Raw genomic sequence first — 21,303 nt, 5'->3', positions numbered from 1 at the left:
AAACAATCCAGTCAAGAAAGAAGAACTTTAAAGACATTTCTCCAAAGAGGAAATGATTAGGAGATGTAGTTAAGAAACATGGGGGCTTCTGTGAATACCGACCCTTGGGTGGCCCAGAGGCAGGCAGTGTGAATGTGATGGCTGCATGTAGGGTGGGTGGAGTGGAGGTGAGGCAGGAGAGAGGCATGTTAGAATGAAGACCAAAGTCAGCCAGTTCTCAGCTCTACCACTGTGTCAAGATCAGCAGTCCTACACCAGACCTTCCTCCCTTACACTGAGCTCCCCATAGACAGATTCCTCCTTAAAGCTGCAGAGTCCCCTGACTGCCAGAACCCAGAGGTCTCATCTCCCTCAGGGAATAATAAAATGGTAAATGGAAATAGAGGTAGATCAGCTCACTTTTCTATCACAGAACTCAGGCACTTGTCCAAACGATTGTCAAGGAAGAATATTATCCTCATACTATGGACCCCTTAGCTCATTTTACCCACTTTGCCTCTCCTACCCCCTATGGTAACCATGAGGGAATGGGGCCCACTGTATGGTTGCGGACTTTTGGTGGTGACCGTAGGTAGTATATAGAGATGCTGAAATAAAATGCAGCACACTTGAAACTTACATAATGTTATAAACAAGTATGATGTCAATGAAAAAAAGAATTTTACCCCCCTGTGATTTTCTGTTAAGAGGCAGCATTGCATAATGGGAAGGAAAATGGGCTGAAAGTTTTAACTAAATTCTAGTCCCAACTTTGGCTCTGACTCACTGTGTGACCTTGGGAAATTTCCTTCACTCCTGGAGCTGCTCTTTCTTTTAAATGTCATCCCTCCTTTGACTCGTTTGCTGCCACTTTTGTGGGAAAAAGCACCATGGAAACTTGATAAAGGAGAGACTCCTGGCCTCTTACCCGGGGAGGAGACTTTCCTGCTTAGACTCTGAGCACTCTGCTCCACTAATGTTAATTTCCTCCTCCTTCCCGCCAATCCTGCTGTCCTGGCATAACAGCACAGCATGGCAAGTGCATTTAAAATTGCTTCTTAAAAGGCACACACGTGTATCCTGACTAGACTTCCTTTGTGTGGAACTGGGACTGATTCATCTCAGAGGCCCAGTTCCAGCCTTGACACTGACTTGTGGACATGTCATTGAGAGAAGTTCAGAGGGTTAGCTTGATGACTCTCCAGAGTAGGGGAAATACAGGCCTGGCTCCATGTGCCAGAGCAGCATTATGTCCAGAGCTTTCTTCTTTTTTTTTTTTTTAGAGGCATGTTTTATTTATTTATTTATTTATTTATTTGCTTGTTTTGTTTTATACATGCACTGGGTACAGTCAGAAGCGCGGGAGGGTGAGAGAATTCAGCAGAGCCAGATCGGGGAGCAGAGCAGGCAGAAGGACCGAAGTACACTGCTGAGGGGAGCAGCGGGCGGCAGGAGAGGTCTGCGCGCCATGTGGGACCCTCCTCCAGTGGCCGGGGAGCAGCCGGGGATCGAACCGGCGCCCCAGAGGCCCTGGGCAGCTTTGCAACCCAGCGCTCAACCGCTGCGCCACTGGGGAGGCCCTGTCCAGAGCTTTCTGAAGATAGCAGAGAACGGGCAGCAGGTGTCAATCACTGTCTATTTTTACTTATTTATCTGCCCAGTCTATATAGGGCTTCCATTATGGCAGAGATTCTGTCTGGTGAATTCACTGTTGTATCTTCAGGATGTGGAATGCTAACTGAAAGTAAACTAGTGACAAATACATTCTGGGTGAATAAATATGTAATGTGTTCAGCGCAAGTCACCGCTTTAGTATTTTTAGACACGGATAATGTTCCAGATAGATATGTCCTCCTCCCTTTGAAGATGTATTTACAGTCTTAGCATCCCTCCTCAATAAGTCTTGTTTTTGAAACAACGATCACATCTGCCCTGCGTACAAGCGAAAATGAATCCAGCCATACCAGTGGGGAATAGGGCCTGTCTCACTATATATTTAACAGTGCCTTCCTTCATCACGCCTGCCCTGATCTCCTGCACAGCTTGCTCTGAAGGATATTTAGTCCTTCCAGACTCAAATTATTTAACCCTTCTATGCTACGACCTCTTAAGGTAAACCCTGTGTAGCTCAAATACCTCAGACACACCCAGGAATAAACATAAAAGACTAGGGTGTCCTCCTCTCCCCAACCTGCCAGAGGGCCTCTCTAAGTCTCATGCTTCCAAACCCAAACAAAATTTCCCAGTAAAACAAGTGCCCCTGCTCCAGAGGTGGACAATTTCATCAGGAAAATGATCACAACATTTTCAAAGTTTCAGGGTATTAAAAAAAAAAGCCCGTCATTCCCTGATTAAAATACCAACTAGAGGAAAACTTCTCTGTCCTCTGAGTAAGTTATGAGTGAACAGAAAGATGAAACCCAGTTCCTGCAGCTCTAGATTCAGGTATTCTTTCATTGGATAAAAATTAATTAGGCATCTTCTATATTTAAGTCACTTTGTGAGATAGTGTGGAACACAAAGATAAAAAAATTAGTCTACCTTTCAAGGAGATGGCACATGAATCAAGATTGGTAAGAAATTATTTTCAGTGTGAAGTGGGTTGTGCAGGTGGCTGAGGAGCAGATTGATCTTTCTTTGTGAATTAACTTCCTAAACCCTTACTGCCTTCTGGAGCAGTTCTGTCATTGCTTCTATTTTGCAGATGAAGAAAATAAGACACATGAAAGTTGAGAAATTTGCCCAAGGTCAATAGTTGCTAAGTGATGGGATCTGAAACCAAGCAACCAGAATTAAGGACAAGTTTCTTGCTCAAATGGCCTTTGCATAGGGCCTTGAATAGGGGTTGGCTTTCAATAAGTGGGGTTGAGAGAGCCTGGGAATGAATTCCACAAGGCATCTACTCTGTGGGCAAAGACAAGAGCGTGGACACATGAGTGGTAGTACAATTTCAAGAGTATAGGGATTTTAAAATGATCAGTGGAAAATAAGATACAAAAGGTCACTGTCAGAAACGAAGATTTCCTTCTGTAGGAATGATATAATCAGAACCGCACTTCAGATAGAAAACGTGGTTTCTGGTTTCTAACCTTCTAATAAAATGTGTGGACAAAGAAAAGAAAGTTTCCTCGTTGATTGATATAATAACTACATTTATACTTCCTGCTTCATAAATAGATCATAAATTGCACAGTGGTTCCATTTTTTTCCCTTGCACACATAGTCAAATAAAGTGGAGCTGCCAAGCAGTGATTACAAAACTTGGTTTCCTTCCATTATTTGGTTCCTCCATCTTTGACACTTGGCTTCCAAATTCCATGTGTCCTGTATACCAAGGCATCAGATGGAGAAAGAATGGGTAAGACATCTGGTTTGTTCTCCAATGACTTATGTTCCAAATCCAGTGAGGGGCACGCAGCTCCCAACTGAGGTATGGAGATAAGAATTGCAGTCCCTGAAGGGCAGCCCCTTCCCCCTCTGACAATACTGTGCCAGGGAGTATGCATTTCGGTAGAAAACCTTTCACACACCGGAGTGAAAAAAGAAAAGCTTATTTACCCTTCAGCAATAACTTTTCAAAGTAGTCTGGCACCTTGAAGCATGGTTGAGGAATGAGTTTTATGAGCAAATGAGGCTTAAAATAGCATAAGCATAGTCCCTTTTAGCACCAAATTGTATTTGTCTAAGTTATTTTTGAAGGTTCCAAATTGATTTTATATTTTCCTACCTAAGTGAACAAAGCTTGACTTAATTTAAGCTTTTCTTGATGACTTAGGATCCCCATTATGAATGTCACTTGTTATAACACAGTACATTGTATACTGATGGTTTTTGAGTGATGTGGAAATGTTTGTTCCTGCTCTAAATGCTTCCAGAAGTCTTGACTGTTGTGCTAATACCCTCTTTAGCCTTTCTGGCTCCATAAGAATTTAGTACTGTGTCAACTCAATGCCTCTAATTTCTATGTTTTCCGATGTTTTCATGCTTTCTTGCCATTCTTGTTATCTACTAGTTTCTCCTCTTTGTAGATTTTTTGTTTTATTTTTTTAAGATTTTATTTTTATTTATTTTTGCATGCAAGAACTGGGGTGTAGGCCAGAGGTGTTGGGGGTGAGAAGATTCACCAGAGACAGAGTGAGGAGCAGAACAGGCAGTTTTATTTTTTTGAGACTATTCAATCTTCTTTTCTTTGCAATCTTATTTTTCAGACTCTGTGTTTCATGTCATGGTGGACAGAGCAAGCACACACTGAGAAGTGGGGTTGACTACGCACCCACATAGGCTGTGCCTTAGAATCTCTATGACCTTGGGTCACAGAACCTCCAATCTCTGTTTCCTCAACTGTAAATCATGGTGGTAATATGTACTCTGTCAGTTTATTATGATACTAATATTAAAAGTTTCTCTGTAAAAGTTGATCACCGTAATTGTTATTATTTTGACATTTATAGAACCTGCTTTCTCTTGGCACCATGAATAGAAATAAAAACAATCCACATGACTCCAGGGAATTAGAATCCAGGTACTGATGGAAGAAGAGTTAGAACAAGGGAGACATCTTCATGGTCAGTCCAGACCCTGAAAATTTCCCAGGAATTATGGATCTACTAAAACGTTTGAGCATATACTAAAGGCAAATCTACAGTAATACAAAGGCCTGAAGCCAAAAAAACAGGTATCAAGCAAAGTCTAACAATATGATAACCATAGAAAGGGGAGGTTCCAGGTTCCCTGCCCCACCCTAGTTTATACCTCCTGATTAGACCATTTTTTAAAAAGATTTATTTACCTATGCATACAAGAGCTGCTGGTGCAGGCCAGAGGTGTGGTGAGAGGATTCACCAGAGACAAAGTGGGGAACAGAACAGGCAGATTGACTGAAATACACTGCTGAGGGGAGCAGCAGGTGAGTCAGGAGAGGTCTGCTGCACCATGTGGGTAGCTCCCTGGCCAGGGATTGAACTCGTGCTGCAGTGGCTGCAGAGAGCTTCGCAGATTGCATCTTAACACCTTGCACCACCAAGGAGGCCCCCTAATTGAACTATTTAACCTGAGTGTGCCAGGGAGGGGCTGCCCACAGGCAGCAACTTTTAGGGGTGGGGGTGGGAGGAGGAACCACCATGTTCTTCCAACAGCTGCCGCTGTTTAGACTGAAGTGGGGAAACGCCAGTCTTGTCCTGCAGTCCACACTGCAGGGCCCCGGTTTCAGAAGGAGACTGGGAAAAAATTTCCCCTGATTGTTAAAAGTGATTTTCCTAAATTCTGAAACCTTCCGGAGCTATCAGTCCCATCTGCCTTCACCCCACTCCCAAGTTTCTTGAAGGAGCTGGGACGCCTTTGTCTGCTCTTGCCAGGAATTAGCCTTCTTACTAAGTCCGGGTATAGACCGAGGTGCAGAGGCAGTTGTGTCCCGGGCAACCTGCCCACAAAATTCCATTACAGAGACAGTAGGTGCTTAATAACTGTGTATTGAGCAAATGAAAAGGGAAAAGAAGAAAAGGTGATTTTTCACTAATACAAAGCAAGTCATTCTGTGGCCCAGAGGATGCATCATGCTTAGCAAATTAAAGCAGGTGGTAAAGTACCTCCCCAGTGTGTACATCATGGCTAATGTCCATCAGTGGTCAGCAAATGAGTAGACAGCGCCTGCATCGATAATTCTGTTCCTTTCCTCATGCTTTATTTATTTAACTAATGGCTGCCTTGCTGGTAGTTCATCATAATGGTGTTTACTGAGCTTGGCAAAGTGAAAAATTATGATTTTGTTTACTCATGTGTTTCCAGCTAGGGTGCTGAGTTGTTATCCAGGCTGCTGATGCCCATTCTTTCCCTCTCAGCACCCCTAAAGTAGGCTATTCAAAAAACAAACCATCAGCTTGAGAACCAAGGTGTCAACACTGACACAGTCTGGTTATTTGGAGGTAGTAAGTGCCCAGAAGCCCAAATAACGACTCATCCTGGAAACTTCCTTATGCTTAGACAATAAAGTGAATAGAAGTTAACAGTATAGTTACTTTAGTATATGCCACTCAGTCTCTTATAAAAAGAATAAGTGTTTGCACCAGATTTTGGATGAGTTTGTCTCTTGGTCTACACTTGGACATAGCAAATGGGAAAGGAAATACAAACAGAAAGTCAAGGAGAGCTATGGTTCTGTGGTGTTCTCCTCACCTGCATGAACTAATTAATTTTGCAGCAAATATTTAATGAGTACTTGCTATAGCTAAGTCCTGGGGATATGTGGTGACCTACATCCAACAAAAATAGGACCCCAGTTCTTAAGAACACTTCCATTTTGTGAGGAAGAAAGACACTGAATCAATGATTTCAGATAAAAAGATTATAAAGAGAAACCGGATGCTAAACTAGTCTTGGAATTCAGGAAAGACTCTGAGGAAGTGACACATTGAATGAGTGGTGAAGGAGTTATAAAAGTCAGCTAGAATGAGGAAGCAGGGTACAAAATCTTTGATTTGTATTATTATTTCTTTTTTTTTTAAAGATAATGAACTTTTTTTTTTAATTTATTTATTGTTTCATACAAGCACTGGGTGCAGTCAGAAGCGCGGGAGGGTGAGAGAACTCACCAGAGCCAGAGCGGGGAGCAGAGCAGGCAGAAGGACGAAAGTACACTGCTGAGGGGAGCAGCGAGTGGCAGGAGAGGTCTGTGCGCCATGTGGGACCCTCCTCAGGTGGCCGGGGAGCAGCCGGGGATCAAACCGGCGCTGCAAAGGCTGCGGGCAGCTTTGCAACCCAGCGCTCAACCGCTGCGCCACCGGGGAGGTCCAATTTGTATTATTATTTCTGATAAGCTACATAACTTCGCATTATTGTTCTAGTTTAAAATTGAGGAAACTCGGGTTTTAAGAAAAGCAAGTGCAAAATCCCTGAGGCAGACAGAGCCTTTATAAATCATGCCATTTGGAGCTACAACGTCAAACAAAGTAAGTGTGACTAGAGAGTAGAGTCTTGCAAGGATGGGGAGACTGGTAAGTCACTTAAAGCAAGAGAAGATCACTTAGGAATACTAAGCGAAAGGTGGTCTTAGATGTGTGTTTTGGAAAAGCTACTCTGGTTGGTGTGATAGGAAGATGTAGGGGGCTTCACCAGGGGTGGGTTTAGTGAGAAGCAGTGTCTAGTCATGCACTGCAGAGTGATATTTCACATATGACAGTGGCCTCCAAATTCTTATTGCCTAATATCAAAGCCACTGTAAGATTGTACCATTTTACTCCTACATTTTATTAGCTTACCCATCTCTAATAGCAACATTTTCTCTTGTGCTTGATCTAATTGCTTCTTTTTTTGTTCATCACAACCCCTAAGCAGACAAAATCTACTGTAAATACTGCCACTGAGAGGTCATATCTAATGATTGACCTAGAAATGAAATTAAAAGTGATTAGGTATTACAAAAGTGGAAAATCAGTAATGGTTATTGCTCACCAGTCAGGCATGTCCCATTTCACCATAGCTATCTCTTGAAGAACAAGAACCAAATGATGGAAGCTGTTAAAGGGTCTGTTTCAAACTAATTTTTTTTTTTTTAAATAGAGGCATGTTTTTATTTTATTTATTTATTTGTTTGTTTTTTTGTTTATACATGCACTGGGTACAGTCAGAAACGCGGGAGGTTGAGAGAATTCACTAGAGCCCGAGCCGGAGCAGAGCAGGCAGAAGGACCGAAGTACACTGCTGAGGGGAGCAGCAGGCAGCAGGAGAGGTCTGCGCGCCATGTGGGACCCTCCTCCGGTGGCTGGGGAGCAGCCGGGGATCGAACCGGCGCCGCAGAGGCCGCGGGCAGCCTCGCAACCCAGCGCTCAACCGCTGCGCCACCGGGGAGGCCCTAAAGGGTCTGTTTCATTGAAAGAAATAGGACTAACAAAAATTGGAGACAGTCTGATATCAGAGATGGAGAAACTTCTGAACTGAGTGGAAGACGAGACACAGAAGTATATACTCCTCAGCACCATGATGCATTCAACCAAAGCAAAAGAATCATGATGTTAAAAGATAAAAGCTGGACCCCACTACAATATTGAATTTACTGCCAGCTCTGGATGGTTTAAATGATTCAAGAATCGTTTTTCATTATATAATGTGAAAGTTCACACATTGACAAAATTGCCTAATGACACATTTCTCAGAATGTATCCCCATCATTATGTGACACGTGACTGTACAGATGGAGAGAAATTATCCAATTCAACAGATACACGAGATCGAGTCAGCAGGCTCGGTGAGTGATTAGACTTGTGGGGAGAGGAGATAGCATGTTATTTGGGATAGTTCTATTGTATTTGGAATAATTAAACCATGATCATAGTAATAGTTGCTCACTACTGTGGGTCTGCCAGGGATTTTACAGGTTGGGAACCTGAGTCTGAGAGTAGGGAAGTGACTACCAATAAATGACTGAACTGACATTTGAACCCTAGTCTGACCCCCAAACCAGTGCTCTTTCCAATTTTACACTGTAAATTTAACGGCCCACTCCATTTGCTTTTTTTCTCATTTGGAAAACTGAAACCTTAGCTTCTGCACACCCATTTAATTCAGCTTTATGTGGAACTTTTCCCTTTGACCATTAATTATCAGTTGTCTTCCCAGATGTAGGACTTGTTGTGCTTATCTTAGAGCCCTTAAGATGTAGCAGATACCAAGCTGCCTTTATATCAAATCTCCTAGAGGAAGCAACTGCATCTGAGTGAATCTTTGAAAGAAATAACATTATTTGAAAAGCTCTGAATGAGTCATTACGTAACATGCACCATTGTACCAGCATTCCAGGGAAGAAACGGGGCCTAGAGGCAGGCTTACCTTACAGGCAACTCAATATACCCCTTTAGACAGAGATGAGCCTTCAACACTTGCCGAGAAAATAGGGCAGTGAGATCCGAGAGACGGCTGCCTCTCTGGGGCACTGCTGAATGCCCTGTATCATGCAAGACCCTTGCCCTCATGGTGCTCAGGTTTTAGTGGTGGGGGATAACAACAAAGAAAGTTAAAAATGTAAATCACTAAAAATTAGAGTAAGTTCCTCGAGGGAAATAAACAGAATCATGACCTGTGATTACTTTGTGACTCAATTTCCTTATTTGATGAAATAAAATGGCTGAACTTGCCTCATCAGACTGTTTTCAGGTTGAGCTGACTGAACCTGACTGAATGTAGGTGACTAGAACAGAATCTGGCAATGAGCAACATTTTCCAATGTTATTAGTGGTTAATATCCTTATTATGTACTAAGTTGGGGGACCTTGTGCCTATAAGGACAGTCGAAAGCAGGGGAAACTCCTGGAGGAGGTGAGTTCAGGCAGGTAGGGGTCAAGCTTGTGACCTACTGGGAAAGCAAAGGCCTGAGACAGAGAAGGAATGATAAGGAAGCCTGATGTCTGCTAGGGGCAGAAAGGAGATTGGTGGTCCATGGGGCTGGAAACTGGAGAGTGAAATGAGTAGGCAGCTATGAGGCAGGCAAGACTGACTAGGTAAAGACTATGGATTTTGTTCTTCAATCAAGGTGCTTTATGCTTTAAAATCTCACTCTGGCAGCTGTGCAGAGAATGGACCGTGGGGTGAAAGCTGCAAGACCAGGAGGGAGCATCAGCAGGTGGACACGCTGGTGGGAGGCAGAATAAAGACCTTGTGGGTAGCAGTGTATTTGCAGTGTATTCATTTCCTGGAGCTGCCAGAACAAATTACCACAAACTGGAGGTTTCAAAACAAGAGAAATGTATTCCTTTATACTTCTGGAGGCTAGATGTCTGAAATCAAGGTTACGGCAGGGTCATGCTCCTTCTAAAAGCTCGAAGGAAGAATCCTTCCTTGAATCTTTCAGCTTCCGGAGGTTGCCAGCAATCCTTCATGTTCCTTGGCCAGTAGATGTATCGCTGCAGTCTCTGCCTCTGTCATCATGTGGGGGTGCTCGCGGGTGTCTCTGAATCTCTTTTTATAAGGACACCAGTGATTAGATTCAGGACCTTCTAAACCAGTATGACCTCATCTTGACTCATACCTTAATTACACCTGCAAAATGCCTTTTTCCAAATAAGATCACATTCACAGACTCTGGAGTTTAGCACTTCAACTGATCTTTTGAGGGGAAACATAAATTAACCCACAACAGATAGGAGGGTCCTGACTGACCACACCTTTGAAGATCTGTGCTGGCTAGGGAGAAGCCCCCCTCCAAGTTGAAGAAGTGGCCCAAGTCCTGGGGCAAGAATAGCCTCCAGCCATGCACAAAGGCCTTCAGTGTCTTCTATATAATATTAAAGAGAGATGGAGACTGTATAGATATTTCTGCCTGCTTATTCCAAAGAGGCAGACAGGTGGCACAGAGGCAGGCAGCCCTGCCGAGGGCACTGAGGGTGGCATGTCAAATAGAAATGTTCCTCTCTATTCATCTGTCTCCACAAAGTCACTTCCGTTTGTTGGTTCCATCTTAAGTGTGCTATTAATTCATGATTCCTGTGAGTTCCCAGTGATTTTTGCTAACTGGTAATAAAGTCTCCATGATAATCAGACAAAGAATTTATTAGGTAATCAGAGTGAGGATTTGAATCAGGGAGCAGACCAACAGATTTTACTCTTCAAAAATTGTTCCAGTAAACACAAGTTTGAATTTAATTTATATAGGTAGGAACAGTGAGTGACATTAAAAATTAAATTATTCTTCACTGGAGGGGGGATGGGAGAAGCATTTCTAGTTCTAAATTATTCTGACTTGAAGACATTCTGACTCTCAAGGAAGGAAATACAGGCATTAATCTCTGACTTTCTGAAGAATGCACTGCAGATGAAAAGGCTGGGATCCCTTGCTAAATCTTCTTTATTCAGCTCCTTGGTCCATAGTGGGGGCAAAAAGACTGGATTTACCTTCAGGCAACAGAATCCTCCACTAGCTACACGGTGAGCAATGGACTTAAGTCTACACAGATAGTTTTCCTCACTTGTCTGCTTAGTGGGAGAGAGGGGCATCCCAGAAAATTTTACAATATGTGAACAATCTGTAGACAGAGGAGGACATTATTAGCTTTTTAGGGGTGAACAACCTAGGGTTTAACCAGATGCTGCCTTTGATGAAAATCACATAGTTTCAGCTTCTATAAAAGAGAAGCTGGCCTGGTCCAGGGCTCTCAATCTTGAGGACACATCACAACCACTTGAAAGATTTGTAACAACACAGATAGCTGGGCTCCACTTCAAAGCACCTGATTCAGAAGGTTTAGGATAGGAGCTGGGAATATGCATAGTTTCTAGACTTTGTGGCTGCTCCTGGTCTAAGAACCAAACTGAGAATTACTGACCTGGGTCATATCTGAGATTTCTGCCAGTGATGCAATTTCATGAAATTCATTTCAAAAGAATATGCCTAGATAAGGTGACTTTTCTAACTTTAATTAACAAAATTTGTTTTTCTTTCTCAGCTTCTTTGAGGAATAACTGACAAATAAAATTGCATATACTTAAAGTGTATAATGTGATGAATTGGTATTTGTATACCTTGCAAAGTGATTATCACAATCAAGTTAATTAACACATCTATCATCTCACAGTATTACCTTTTTTATATGAGTATGTGGTGAGAATGCTTAAGATCTACTCTCTTAGCAAATTTTAAGTATACAATACTATATTCTTAACTTTGGTTAGTACGCTATATGTATTAGATCTTCAGAACTTATTCATCTTATGAATGAAAGTTTGTGTCTTTGACAACATCTGTCCATTTTACACACCCCTATGTCCTGGCAGTCATTGTGTGTTCTTTCTATGAGCTTGACTTTTTCTTTTCTTTTACATTAAACTCCTAAATATCAACCCAAGGAAAATGAAAAAATATGTCCACATACAGGTTTATATGATGGTTCATACCATTATAATAATACCATTATTCACAATAACCAGAACATGGAAAGAGCCAAATGTCCATTAACTGGTGAGCATACAAAATGTGTATATCCATATGTTGGAAAATTAAAGTGATAAAAAGAATCAAAGTGCTGATATACACTACAACATGAGATGAACCTCAGAATTACTATGTTAAGTGAAAAAACCCATATACAAAAGACAATATGCTGGTAGGATTCTGTTTATATAAAATGTCCAGAAAATATCACTCTGGATAGACAAAAATATATTAGTGGTTGCCTAGGGCTAGGCATGGAGAGTGACTATATATGGGCATGAGATTGCTTCTTAGGAGGATGAAAATATTATAAAGTTAGATTGTGGAGATGGTTGTACAGTTCTGTAAATACATTAAAAGTCATTTAATTTACAATTAAAATGAATGCATTTTATGAAATGTAAATTATATAGCAATAAAGATGTTAGAAGGCATTTAAAAATAGAATGCAATTCAATAATTTTTTTAAAAAACTGGTGAGATTTCCTGGGTCTGTCTTTGAATGTCACCTATTGGTGAATGACAGATGCAGGAAATTCCAAGAACTCTACTTTAGAAAATACTGAACTGCTCAGACAGAAAATATCAGGAATTGGTTACTAGCAGAATGGTGATATAGAAATACAATATGCTCATCTATTTCATAGTCTTGACATGCCAGGCACCATGGCAGTGCCACTTGCCTTATCATTCAATCATTCATTCAGAAATACTTGTGGAATTCCTTCTTAGTGATAAGCACTGTTCTTGGTCCTGAAAACACAGTACAAATAAGACAAAGTCTATCCTTTCAGGGAGCTTATATTGTGGTAAAGGAGAAAGACAGGAAACCTGTCAAACACAAGCCATAATTAAGATTGTTTTGGGGGCCTCACTGGTGGCACAGGGGTTAAAGACAGCGCTATCAAGGTACTGGCAGTCACTGCAGCACAAATTCGATCCCGGGCCGGCCAGGGAGAAACCCACATGGCTCAACAGACCTCTCCTGCCTCACCCACTGCTCCCCTCAGCAGTGTATTTCAGTAGATCTGCCTGTTCTGCTCCCCACTCTGTCTGGTGAATTCTCTCACCCCCAGCACCTCTGGCTTACACCCCAGTTCTTATATGCATAAATAAATAAATAAATCTTTTTTTTTAAAGATTATTTTAGATAGAGGCACAGGAGTTTAAGGAATAAACCTGAGAGTGGCTGGAGATGGCAAAGGAGGGCAGTGGAGATTGAGGTTGTTGAGGTAATGCCTGAAGAATGTGTAGGAGCAGCGGGAGTGCTGGGCAAAGATCAGGAGAAGAGAGGCCAGGGTTGGGAGATTTCTAACATAAATCACATAAGACAGGCAGTGAGAATGACAGTGGAGTTCAAGGGGAAGTTCTTGATATGATAATGCCAGGGAGACAGACAATGATACAAACTACAGATCTACAAGACTATGGTAAAGAGTTTGATTTGGAATCTAGGTTCCCATTTCTACTGGAGAGTTTAAACAGGTGAGTGACATGATCTGATTTACATACTAAAGGTCACCCCTGAAACTTCCTGGAGGCAGGAATATAAAGGAGGAATTGGATAAAGGAAGCTGAGAGTTAAGAATGTACAGGAGTTATAAAGAGAAGATGGTGACGTAGATGAAGGGATGATGAGACGTGTTAGGATTTGAGATATAGGCAGAGAGATCAAATAGAATTGAATGAGCATTAGTGGATAGAGAAATAAGGTATCAGAAAGATCCTTGGATATTGTCTTAAGAAATGGGTGGAAGGAAGATGCGTCATTCACTGAGGTGGCAGAACGTCCCCTTGAAATTGATTTTACTACATTCATATTACAGATGAAAAAACTGGGGCTCAGAAACCCTAAGCTGTACCGCCCCAAATTATCTACCTGCAGGGTGAAAGAAGTCAGTGACTCCAAACTATAGCCTGTGGCTATATTTTAAACACCAGTACCTCCTGCCAGTGGATGGGAATTCTGGAAGGGAGCACTGGGTATAGTAAGGAGGACTTTGTGACAGTGAAGGCTGGTGAGTGGCTTGTCATTGAATAAGAGGGACAGGAGCAGCTTGAAAGAGTAACATTTTCTAGCAAATCACATCAAATAATCAAAGTGGTTTACACCCAGTGTCAAGCTGAACTGAGATTGGCAGCTAATAAAAGCCTAGTAATTACAGGAAAACATCAGATTGGGAAATGCAGAGATTCTCGAAACACCTGAAGCCATTTAATATATCTTATGTTTGCTTAGACCAACAGGCAGCTCCCAGAGCAAGACTGGTCTCATTACTGAGCTAATGGACATTATGCTCTGAGGTACTTTTCCCTCTGTCAAATAAATCAGAATTTTAAAAAGTGAAGCCTGAGATTGCCATGCTGCAAATGTTTGCAAGGACATCGCGGAGCGTTTTAGGTGTCAAGTTTAATTTGACTTGCTCTGGTCTGCTCTCTTAAGAAAGGCTCCGGAGGCATCAGCTGGGTCACAGAAAGAATTCCTTCTGCTCCTGCTCTCTGGGCTGTGACAGAAATCAGACCCTGATTCCCCCAGCACTCTTTCTCAAGCAAGGATTTCTCCTGTCACTGCTGCCCAAAGGAATAAGTCGTGATGAAAATTGTCCTGCTGCCGTATTCCCTGATGTGGGGACTTTTCTTCAGGGCAGGTGTGAAAGGAAAGACTCATTCACACCTTCCAAAATGCTGCAAAACATTCTCGAGCCCCCACTAAGTTGCAGGCACTCTCCTGGATGCTGGGACGATGACAAATACTTACTCACGATCAAAGAGCAGAGTGAGAGCAAAAATAAAACAGAGAGCACCATGTGCCGTGTGCATTCTCCCTGGAGAGCCTGGCCTCTGCACTCACTGACCGCACGTCACACTCTCAGAGCCCAGGCTGTGGCTCCAGCATCAGTGGCCTGGAGAATGGAAACTCCTCCACATGCTGTAGGTTTGCCTGGGCATTTTTCACCTCACAACAGCTCTAATGACCTTGGCATCAAGCTCTTACTGGGGATTAATAACTGGCTGGGCTTAATGGCCCTTGCTGTGTCCTGGGCCATTTTCCCAGCCAGTCATTAATTCCGAGCAGTGCCCTGGGCTGTGGCCATTATGGCTCCCTGGGTGGAGTGGCCGTCCTGAGGCAAATGGCCACAGCCTCCTTCTCTGCAGGCAGAGGCTTCCACAGAGCACTCCTGCTCAGTCCATGGCATCAGTATGAGGGGTTGAGGTCTGCAGGCAAATTGTTACTTAGGATAACACATTATGTCTACTTTCTATTGCTCATGAGATAGGTTTGCTCCTAGGACAGAGAAAACAGGAGGCTAATTTCATTTACTCATTTATCAATCCTTCCATCGATTCAGTATGAATTGGATGCTTTCTATGGGTCAGGATGCATAAGAAAGAACCAAGATTAGAGCAAACTAGTATGGATGGCCATGTTCCCACCCGTGGGTGGACCGCACCACCAGATGGCGCTTCATGGAAATTGACCTCAAGAATTAGGGGGGCTGAACACTTGTGGGAAGAAGTGGAGAGAAGGCCTCCCGAGGCAGTGAGTTCACTGTGAGTTGCCTCCTCTCTTGGAGTTTATTTTTCCAGCTGATTAGCAGAGCCACACGTTCACCTATGGCTCTTTCTCGAACTCTTGGTGATTCATCTACCCAGCATCCGAGTGCCTGAGGGAAGAACACGTAAGTACTGCGTCAGGAATCTTAACTCAGCAACCCGTGAATATTTGCACCCATATCTTTAAAGCACCAAGAATGACACTGGTAGTGTGATGTGGAGAGCAGGGCTCTCTCAAAGGACTGTCTCACGTCCTGAGAAACAGGGTCACAATGTTTGTATAATTCCCCATCATTCTGCCTCCCAGAACATCATCAGTTCCTCCCAATGCAGAAAACAGACTTTATTTCCTCCTTTGGAAGTTATTCAGCCTTTGGTACATGCTCTTCTCAGCTGCGGGAAGTCTAACATTGTGTTTAGAACAGCTATTGTCATTTTATTGGCACCACTCACCAACAGGCACTTAAGGCATAATTCAGACTTCAATCTTTTTCACATTGTTTGGTGCATCTGCACAACTCAAAGAGTGTTGGTGCCCAAGGTAATTAATACCTCAGAGCTGAAGCAGGTGGACAGGAATTGTGAGGGAGGTTTTCTGGAGCTGGGAGCCCTGGCATGTTCTGGGGGAGCCGGTAATCACTGAGAGTCAATCAGGAAACTTGGCCTTCCATGAAATGGTCTTCAGTTGGCCTCAGGCAGAAATAAGAGAAAGAAGGAGAATGATAGGAGAGAGAGAGAGAAAGAGAGAGAGAGAGAGAGAGAGAGAGAGAGAGAGAGCACTTTGGAATCTCCAGAAGGCGTTATTGGCTTCATCTCTCAACCAGTCTGTGCTTCAGGACTAACAGCAGAATAATTAATTATGGTGAAAGAGATTTGGGATCTTTCCTCAGAATGCTTTTCCAGTAAAAATGAATGCAATGTCTTGAAGTTATAAATCAAACTGGGAAATTCGGGATGATAATTTTAGGTGAGTCTAATGAGAAAAAGCAGATTCCAACAGCCTTGGGGTTCAGTGGAATGGAATAATAAGGTTACAGAGTGACCTTATTAGGCAAATGTACTGAGTTACACAGTACCTCAGGGCTGTATTAAGTGCTCAGTAAATAGATGACTTCCAAATGAATATGCAAATGAAGGCCATCTGGTTGCAAGTATCCCTTCTTTCTCTTAAGAAAGTTAAGTACCTGATTTGTGGGAAAAATCTTATGACTCCAATCATCATTGAGCAACATGCTATTTTCAGATGTTCCTTGTTATCTGTGAAGTTATTTTTTTAGTGGGCTTCCCCATGAGTGGCAATAAAGTGATCAACCATCCCGATCTGCTCAAGACTGAACAGTTTCTCACAATGTAGGATTTTCACCACTAAAACCCAGACTTCCCCTAAAAAACAGGTCAGTTGGTCAACCCAGAGTGGCAGAATCTGCCCTACAGATCTTTCCTGCTCCATCATCAACTCTCATGAGCCCTGTGCAGCCAAGACTCCCCTGCGTCCAACCACAGTCAGCACCTGTCACCTCTGTTCAGCTAATACTATTTTGGCTGAGGCCACCAAATCCAAAGTTCACCTTCCAAGTCTGACTTCCTTTGTCCTAGCGTGGCTTATGACATCGGTGGCCACTCCCTCTTTTAAAAAATTGTCTTCTCTTGGTACCGATTGCTTCCCTCTTTCCTGACTTTCCTCCATCAATAGACTCCAATTCTTCTGGATATGCTCAGATGTCCCCTCACCTTTGGTTCCAGGCTCCTCTGCTTAATGTATGGTAGCGCTTATCTGTCATTGTCTGGGGGCACCCTCACTCTGGAGTGCATGCCCTCGGTACTCCCTGGGCTCTGCAGTCAGATTTCCTAGGTTCAAATCCTAACTCTGCTGTTTCCTAACTGTATGGGCACTTTTCTATACCCCAATATTCTATCCCCTAATTAGTAAAATAGGGGTAATACTATAGTTATAAGATACAGAGTTATTTTTGAAATTAATGTAATTCTATATAAAGCCTAGAAAAATGCCTGGCACACAGAAAACATCGAAAAATGTTAGCTAAATTGACCCTTTTTTCCTTGGTGCCCCCAGCCTTGCTGTGCTCCCTTTGCTGTGACTTTAGCACAGTTCCTCATCATCCTGGCACACTTTGTTGCACTTCTTACTGCTCACTGTCCCTAAAGTGCAAGCTCTAAGGGATTCTTACCCCACTGTATTTCCATTCTGACTACCTAGCACGCACCTGTCACCTAAGAGCAATAGGGTGTCAAATGAATGATGAGAGTTTGCAATGACAGAATCTCCATTTCAAAAGCCCACGTGTCAATTATTCCCCAAAGTGTTAAGTACTGATTTGGTGAATACCTGCAGTGAACAGCACACTGACTGATAATCTCAATAGCAGCTATAATTTCTTGAATCATCGCTGTGCCAGATATTATGCTATGGACTGGGGTCAAACCCAAGTGTTTACATGCAAATATTGGCAACTTCAAATAGTTCAGTATAAACTGTGTGCTTTAGCTTGTTTCATTCTATCATGGTAAATGTGTCGTTAATTATCTTCATTAGAGATGAGAAAACTGGGACTTGTGGAGATTAGTGACTTGTCAAGGTCCCATAGCTAGTAGGTGGTAGAAACAAGGCTGGACTCATCCTGTCAGCCCCCGGAGCTGGTGCTTTTGGTCACTATGCAATGAAGGCAGAGTTGCCCCCAGGAGCTCTCTGTCTGGTTCTGGAGACAGGGCTATCTATGCTCAGGAAATTCCCAGAGTAAATGCAATACTTAATAATGTCACACTAAATTGGATCCGATTTCCTGAGATTGTACAGGGAGCCAGCGTGTCCCATTCATAGTTAACAGGGAAGAAGGGTAGAGGCTCCGGGGGAAATTGAACAATGAACTTTCCTACAGAACATACTTGATTGTCATTTTCTTGTGCACTTTACTGGCCTTGGCCTTGGGTCCTAATTACACTATCTTCAAACAGCAACTAAGAGATATTCCTCATTAAACATGAACAGGACGATGTTTAATCTGTTAGCATGTAAGTGTTCAGAAAGCAAGTCATTGGTTTGGGGTGATGACATGAACTCTCACTGGGGTTGTCCCTGGTGAGCTGGGGCTTCTATGCACAGGGCCCGTGTTCACTAGATAAGCTCTGTCACTCTCAACCGGAGACCTTTTAACTTTTTTCAAGATGGGACAACTCAGTCTCTCAATCTCTCTCTCTCTCTCCAACCCTCCCCCCCCCATTATAATGGGAGAAATTGTCCTTTTTCCCCCCTTTTTTTCCTTTTTTTTATTATAATGCTATGTATTTGTTACATCATTCTTCATTTTTGTGTAATATCTGCTTTATCATCTTGGGTATAGTCCCCATAGAATTCCCACCAGCAGGGAGTGCAAACTGGTCCAACCACTATGGAGAGCTGTGTGGAGATTTCTGGACCTACTACACATCGAGCTTCCATATGATCCAGCAATTCCACTCCTAGGTCTTTACCCAAAGGACACAGAAACATCAATTCCAAAGAGCACCTGCACCCCTATGTTTATAGCAGCACTGTTTACAATAGCTAAGCTTTGGAAACAGCCCAAATGCCCAAAAATAGATGACTGGATCAAGAAGATGTGGTACATATATACCATGGAATATTACTCAGCATTCAAAAAAAGATAAACACATGCAATTTGCAGCAACATGGATGGCGCTGGAAGGGATCATGCTCAGCGAAATAAGCCAGAAAGAAAAAGAAAAATACCGGATGGCCTCACTCATAGCAGGAATCTAGAAAACTTAAATAAGGGACCAGGAAAATGAGTAACTATAAGAAAGTGAAAATCAAAATCAACAAAAAACTATGAACCAGAGACACTTTTTGGGGGGTGAGGGGCGGGAGGGGAGGGATTGGGGTCAGAAGGGGGGGGCTGCAATTGTATGGGGAATATAAAAATAAATTTATTATTAAAAAAAAAAAGAATTCCCACCAGCAATTCACCTGTGCACCATCACCATAGTCCCTTGTGCTCTTCCCTCTCCTGTTTTGATCCAACTCCCTCCTCCCTCCCCCCTACAGAGTGTCTCTGGTTTATAGTTGCCTATTGATTTTTATTTTTACTTTATTATAATTACTTTTTTTTCTTGATCCCTATTTGGATCCCCTACATCCCTCCTATAAGAGAAACCATCCGGTATTTTTCTTTTTTTTTTCTGGAAACTATTCTAATTGTCATTTCAAAATCCTAGCATCGGATAGGTTACAATTTGCCTGTGATTTCTCATGTGATTGTTAGACAATGTTTATTTGGATAAGTATGTTTGTACAGCATCCAAGAATATTGATAAATGCTTCACTTTCCATAAGGTAAGTTAAAAGCATCAAAACTAGTGTCACAGCAATTTGTACTATAGTATTTCCTTCAACCTGGGGGTCAGAAAGAACTGGCTTTGAAAGTATGACTGGATGCCTTGCTAGTTATGCATACTGGAGCAAATTTCTTAACATGAGTGAGCCTAAATATCATCTACAAATGAAGGCAGAAGCAACTCTGAGGGTTTATGTGACAATTTGGTATAATAATTTAATACCAGTAAAGCCCAAGTCCAGGATTTGGCAGCTCATTCCCCCTCGTTGGATGCTCTGGGTCACCAATTTGGGAGAGAATAAGGGCTGATGGGTGATTGATAGCAAAAGGGATCTATTCTGTCATGGGATGGAGAGGAGAGATGAACAGCCTTCTCCAGAGTCAGGGGAGTAACCAGTGATGGTTGCCACTGAAGATGTCCTTCTTGCCCTACCTTCCAGCCCTTGAAAATGCACTGCGGGGACTGCGCCCTGGTGACCAGCTCCGGGCATCTTCTGCGCAGCCGGCAAGGCCCCCAGATTGACCAGACCGAGTGTGTCATCCGCATGAATGATGCCCCCACGCGCGGCTATGGACGCGACGTGGGCAACCGCACCAGCCTGCGGGTGATCGCGCATTCCAGTATCCAGAGGATCCTCCGCAACCGCCACGACCTGCTCAATGTGAGCCAGGGCACTGTGTTCATCTTCTGGGGCCCCAGCAGCTACATGCGGCGCGACGGCAAGGGCCAGGTCTACAACAACCTGCAGCTCCTGAGCCAGGTGCTGCCCCGGCTGAAGGCCTTCATGATCACGCGCCACAAGATGCTGCAGTTCGATGAGCTGTTCAAGCGGGAGACAGGCAAAGACAGGTAGGAGGCGCCCAGCAGCGGGTGGCAGGGGATGCCAGAGACAAAGTCTTTGCTGCCTGATTCACCAAAAGCAAAACTTGCTGGGGGAGAGGGGTTATGTGGCTCCATGGTTCATGCCATTGACAAAACTCAACTCGGTCCTCCTGGAGATTGGGCTTCTCAAGCTGAATTTATAAGCAAAGTGAAATGAAGATCTGAGACCATTATATGGATAATCCAGGGCCAAATTCCTGTTTTGGAGGAAGAGTTTACACAGTTGCTGGTTTACACTGGTAATAGGTACAAGATAGTAGCTTCAGTGTGCTTCATTTAATTGTGTGAACACTAACCTAAAGTGTGTGGGTGAGAATTCTCTTTGCTTTCAAAAGGAAAACCATCTTGTCAGCCAAACCATATTTATTGAGTAGCTACAACTTCACCACTCTTGATATGGGGCTTGACACGGAAAATAGTCATAAATAGGCCTAGACTCTGCCCTCCCAGATATAAAGTCTTACAGATATTCACACCACGTAGCACTTCTGTAACATGCACGGCAGGGACACCTGCCAGACTCTAGGGTAAGTTTTTCCAAGCTGCTAGTTACAAATCAGTGATGGGACATGAAATCAATGTAGTGAGTCACTGCAAGATTTTTTTCTTTAATATAATGG

General features: G+C 42.9%; 1 protein-coding gene across 3 annotated transcripts in view; it reads left to right on the top strand.

Moving 5' to 3' along the window:
* The window catches only part of ST6GALNAC5 (ST6 N-acetylgalactosaminide alpha-2,6-sialyltransferase 5), a gene marked incomplete at both ends in the record, with an annotated part of 164,356 nt that overhangs the window by 123,154 nt on the left and 19,899 nt on the right, over positions 1-21,303 (top strand). The window contains one exon of one of the 3 annotated variants that reach the window (XM_084243824.1): positions 20,241-20,650. The exons of the other annotated variants lie outside the window; for them this stretch is intronic. Within the exon in view, the coding sequence (XP_084099950.1) occupies positions 20,241-20,650 (410 nt within the window). The remainder of the gene's footprint in view (positions 1-20,240; positions 20,651-21,303) is intronic. 3 annotated transcript variants of the gene reach the window in all.

This window comes from Talpa europaea (genome assembly GCF_964194135.1).
Source record: "Talpa europaea genome assembly, chromosome: 9".
Taxonomy (NCBI): Eukaryota; Metazoa; Chordata; class Mammalia; order Eulipotyphla; family Talpidae; genus Talpa; species Talpa europaea.
This window is presented reverse-complemented; position numbering and strand designations above follow the sequence as displayed.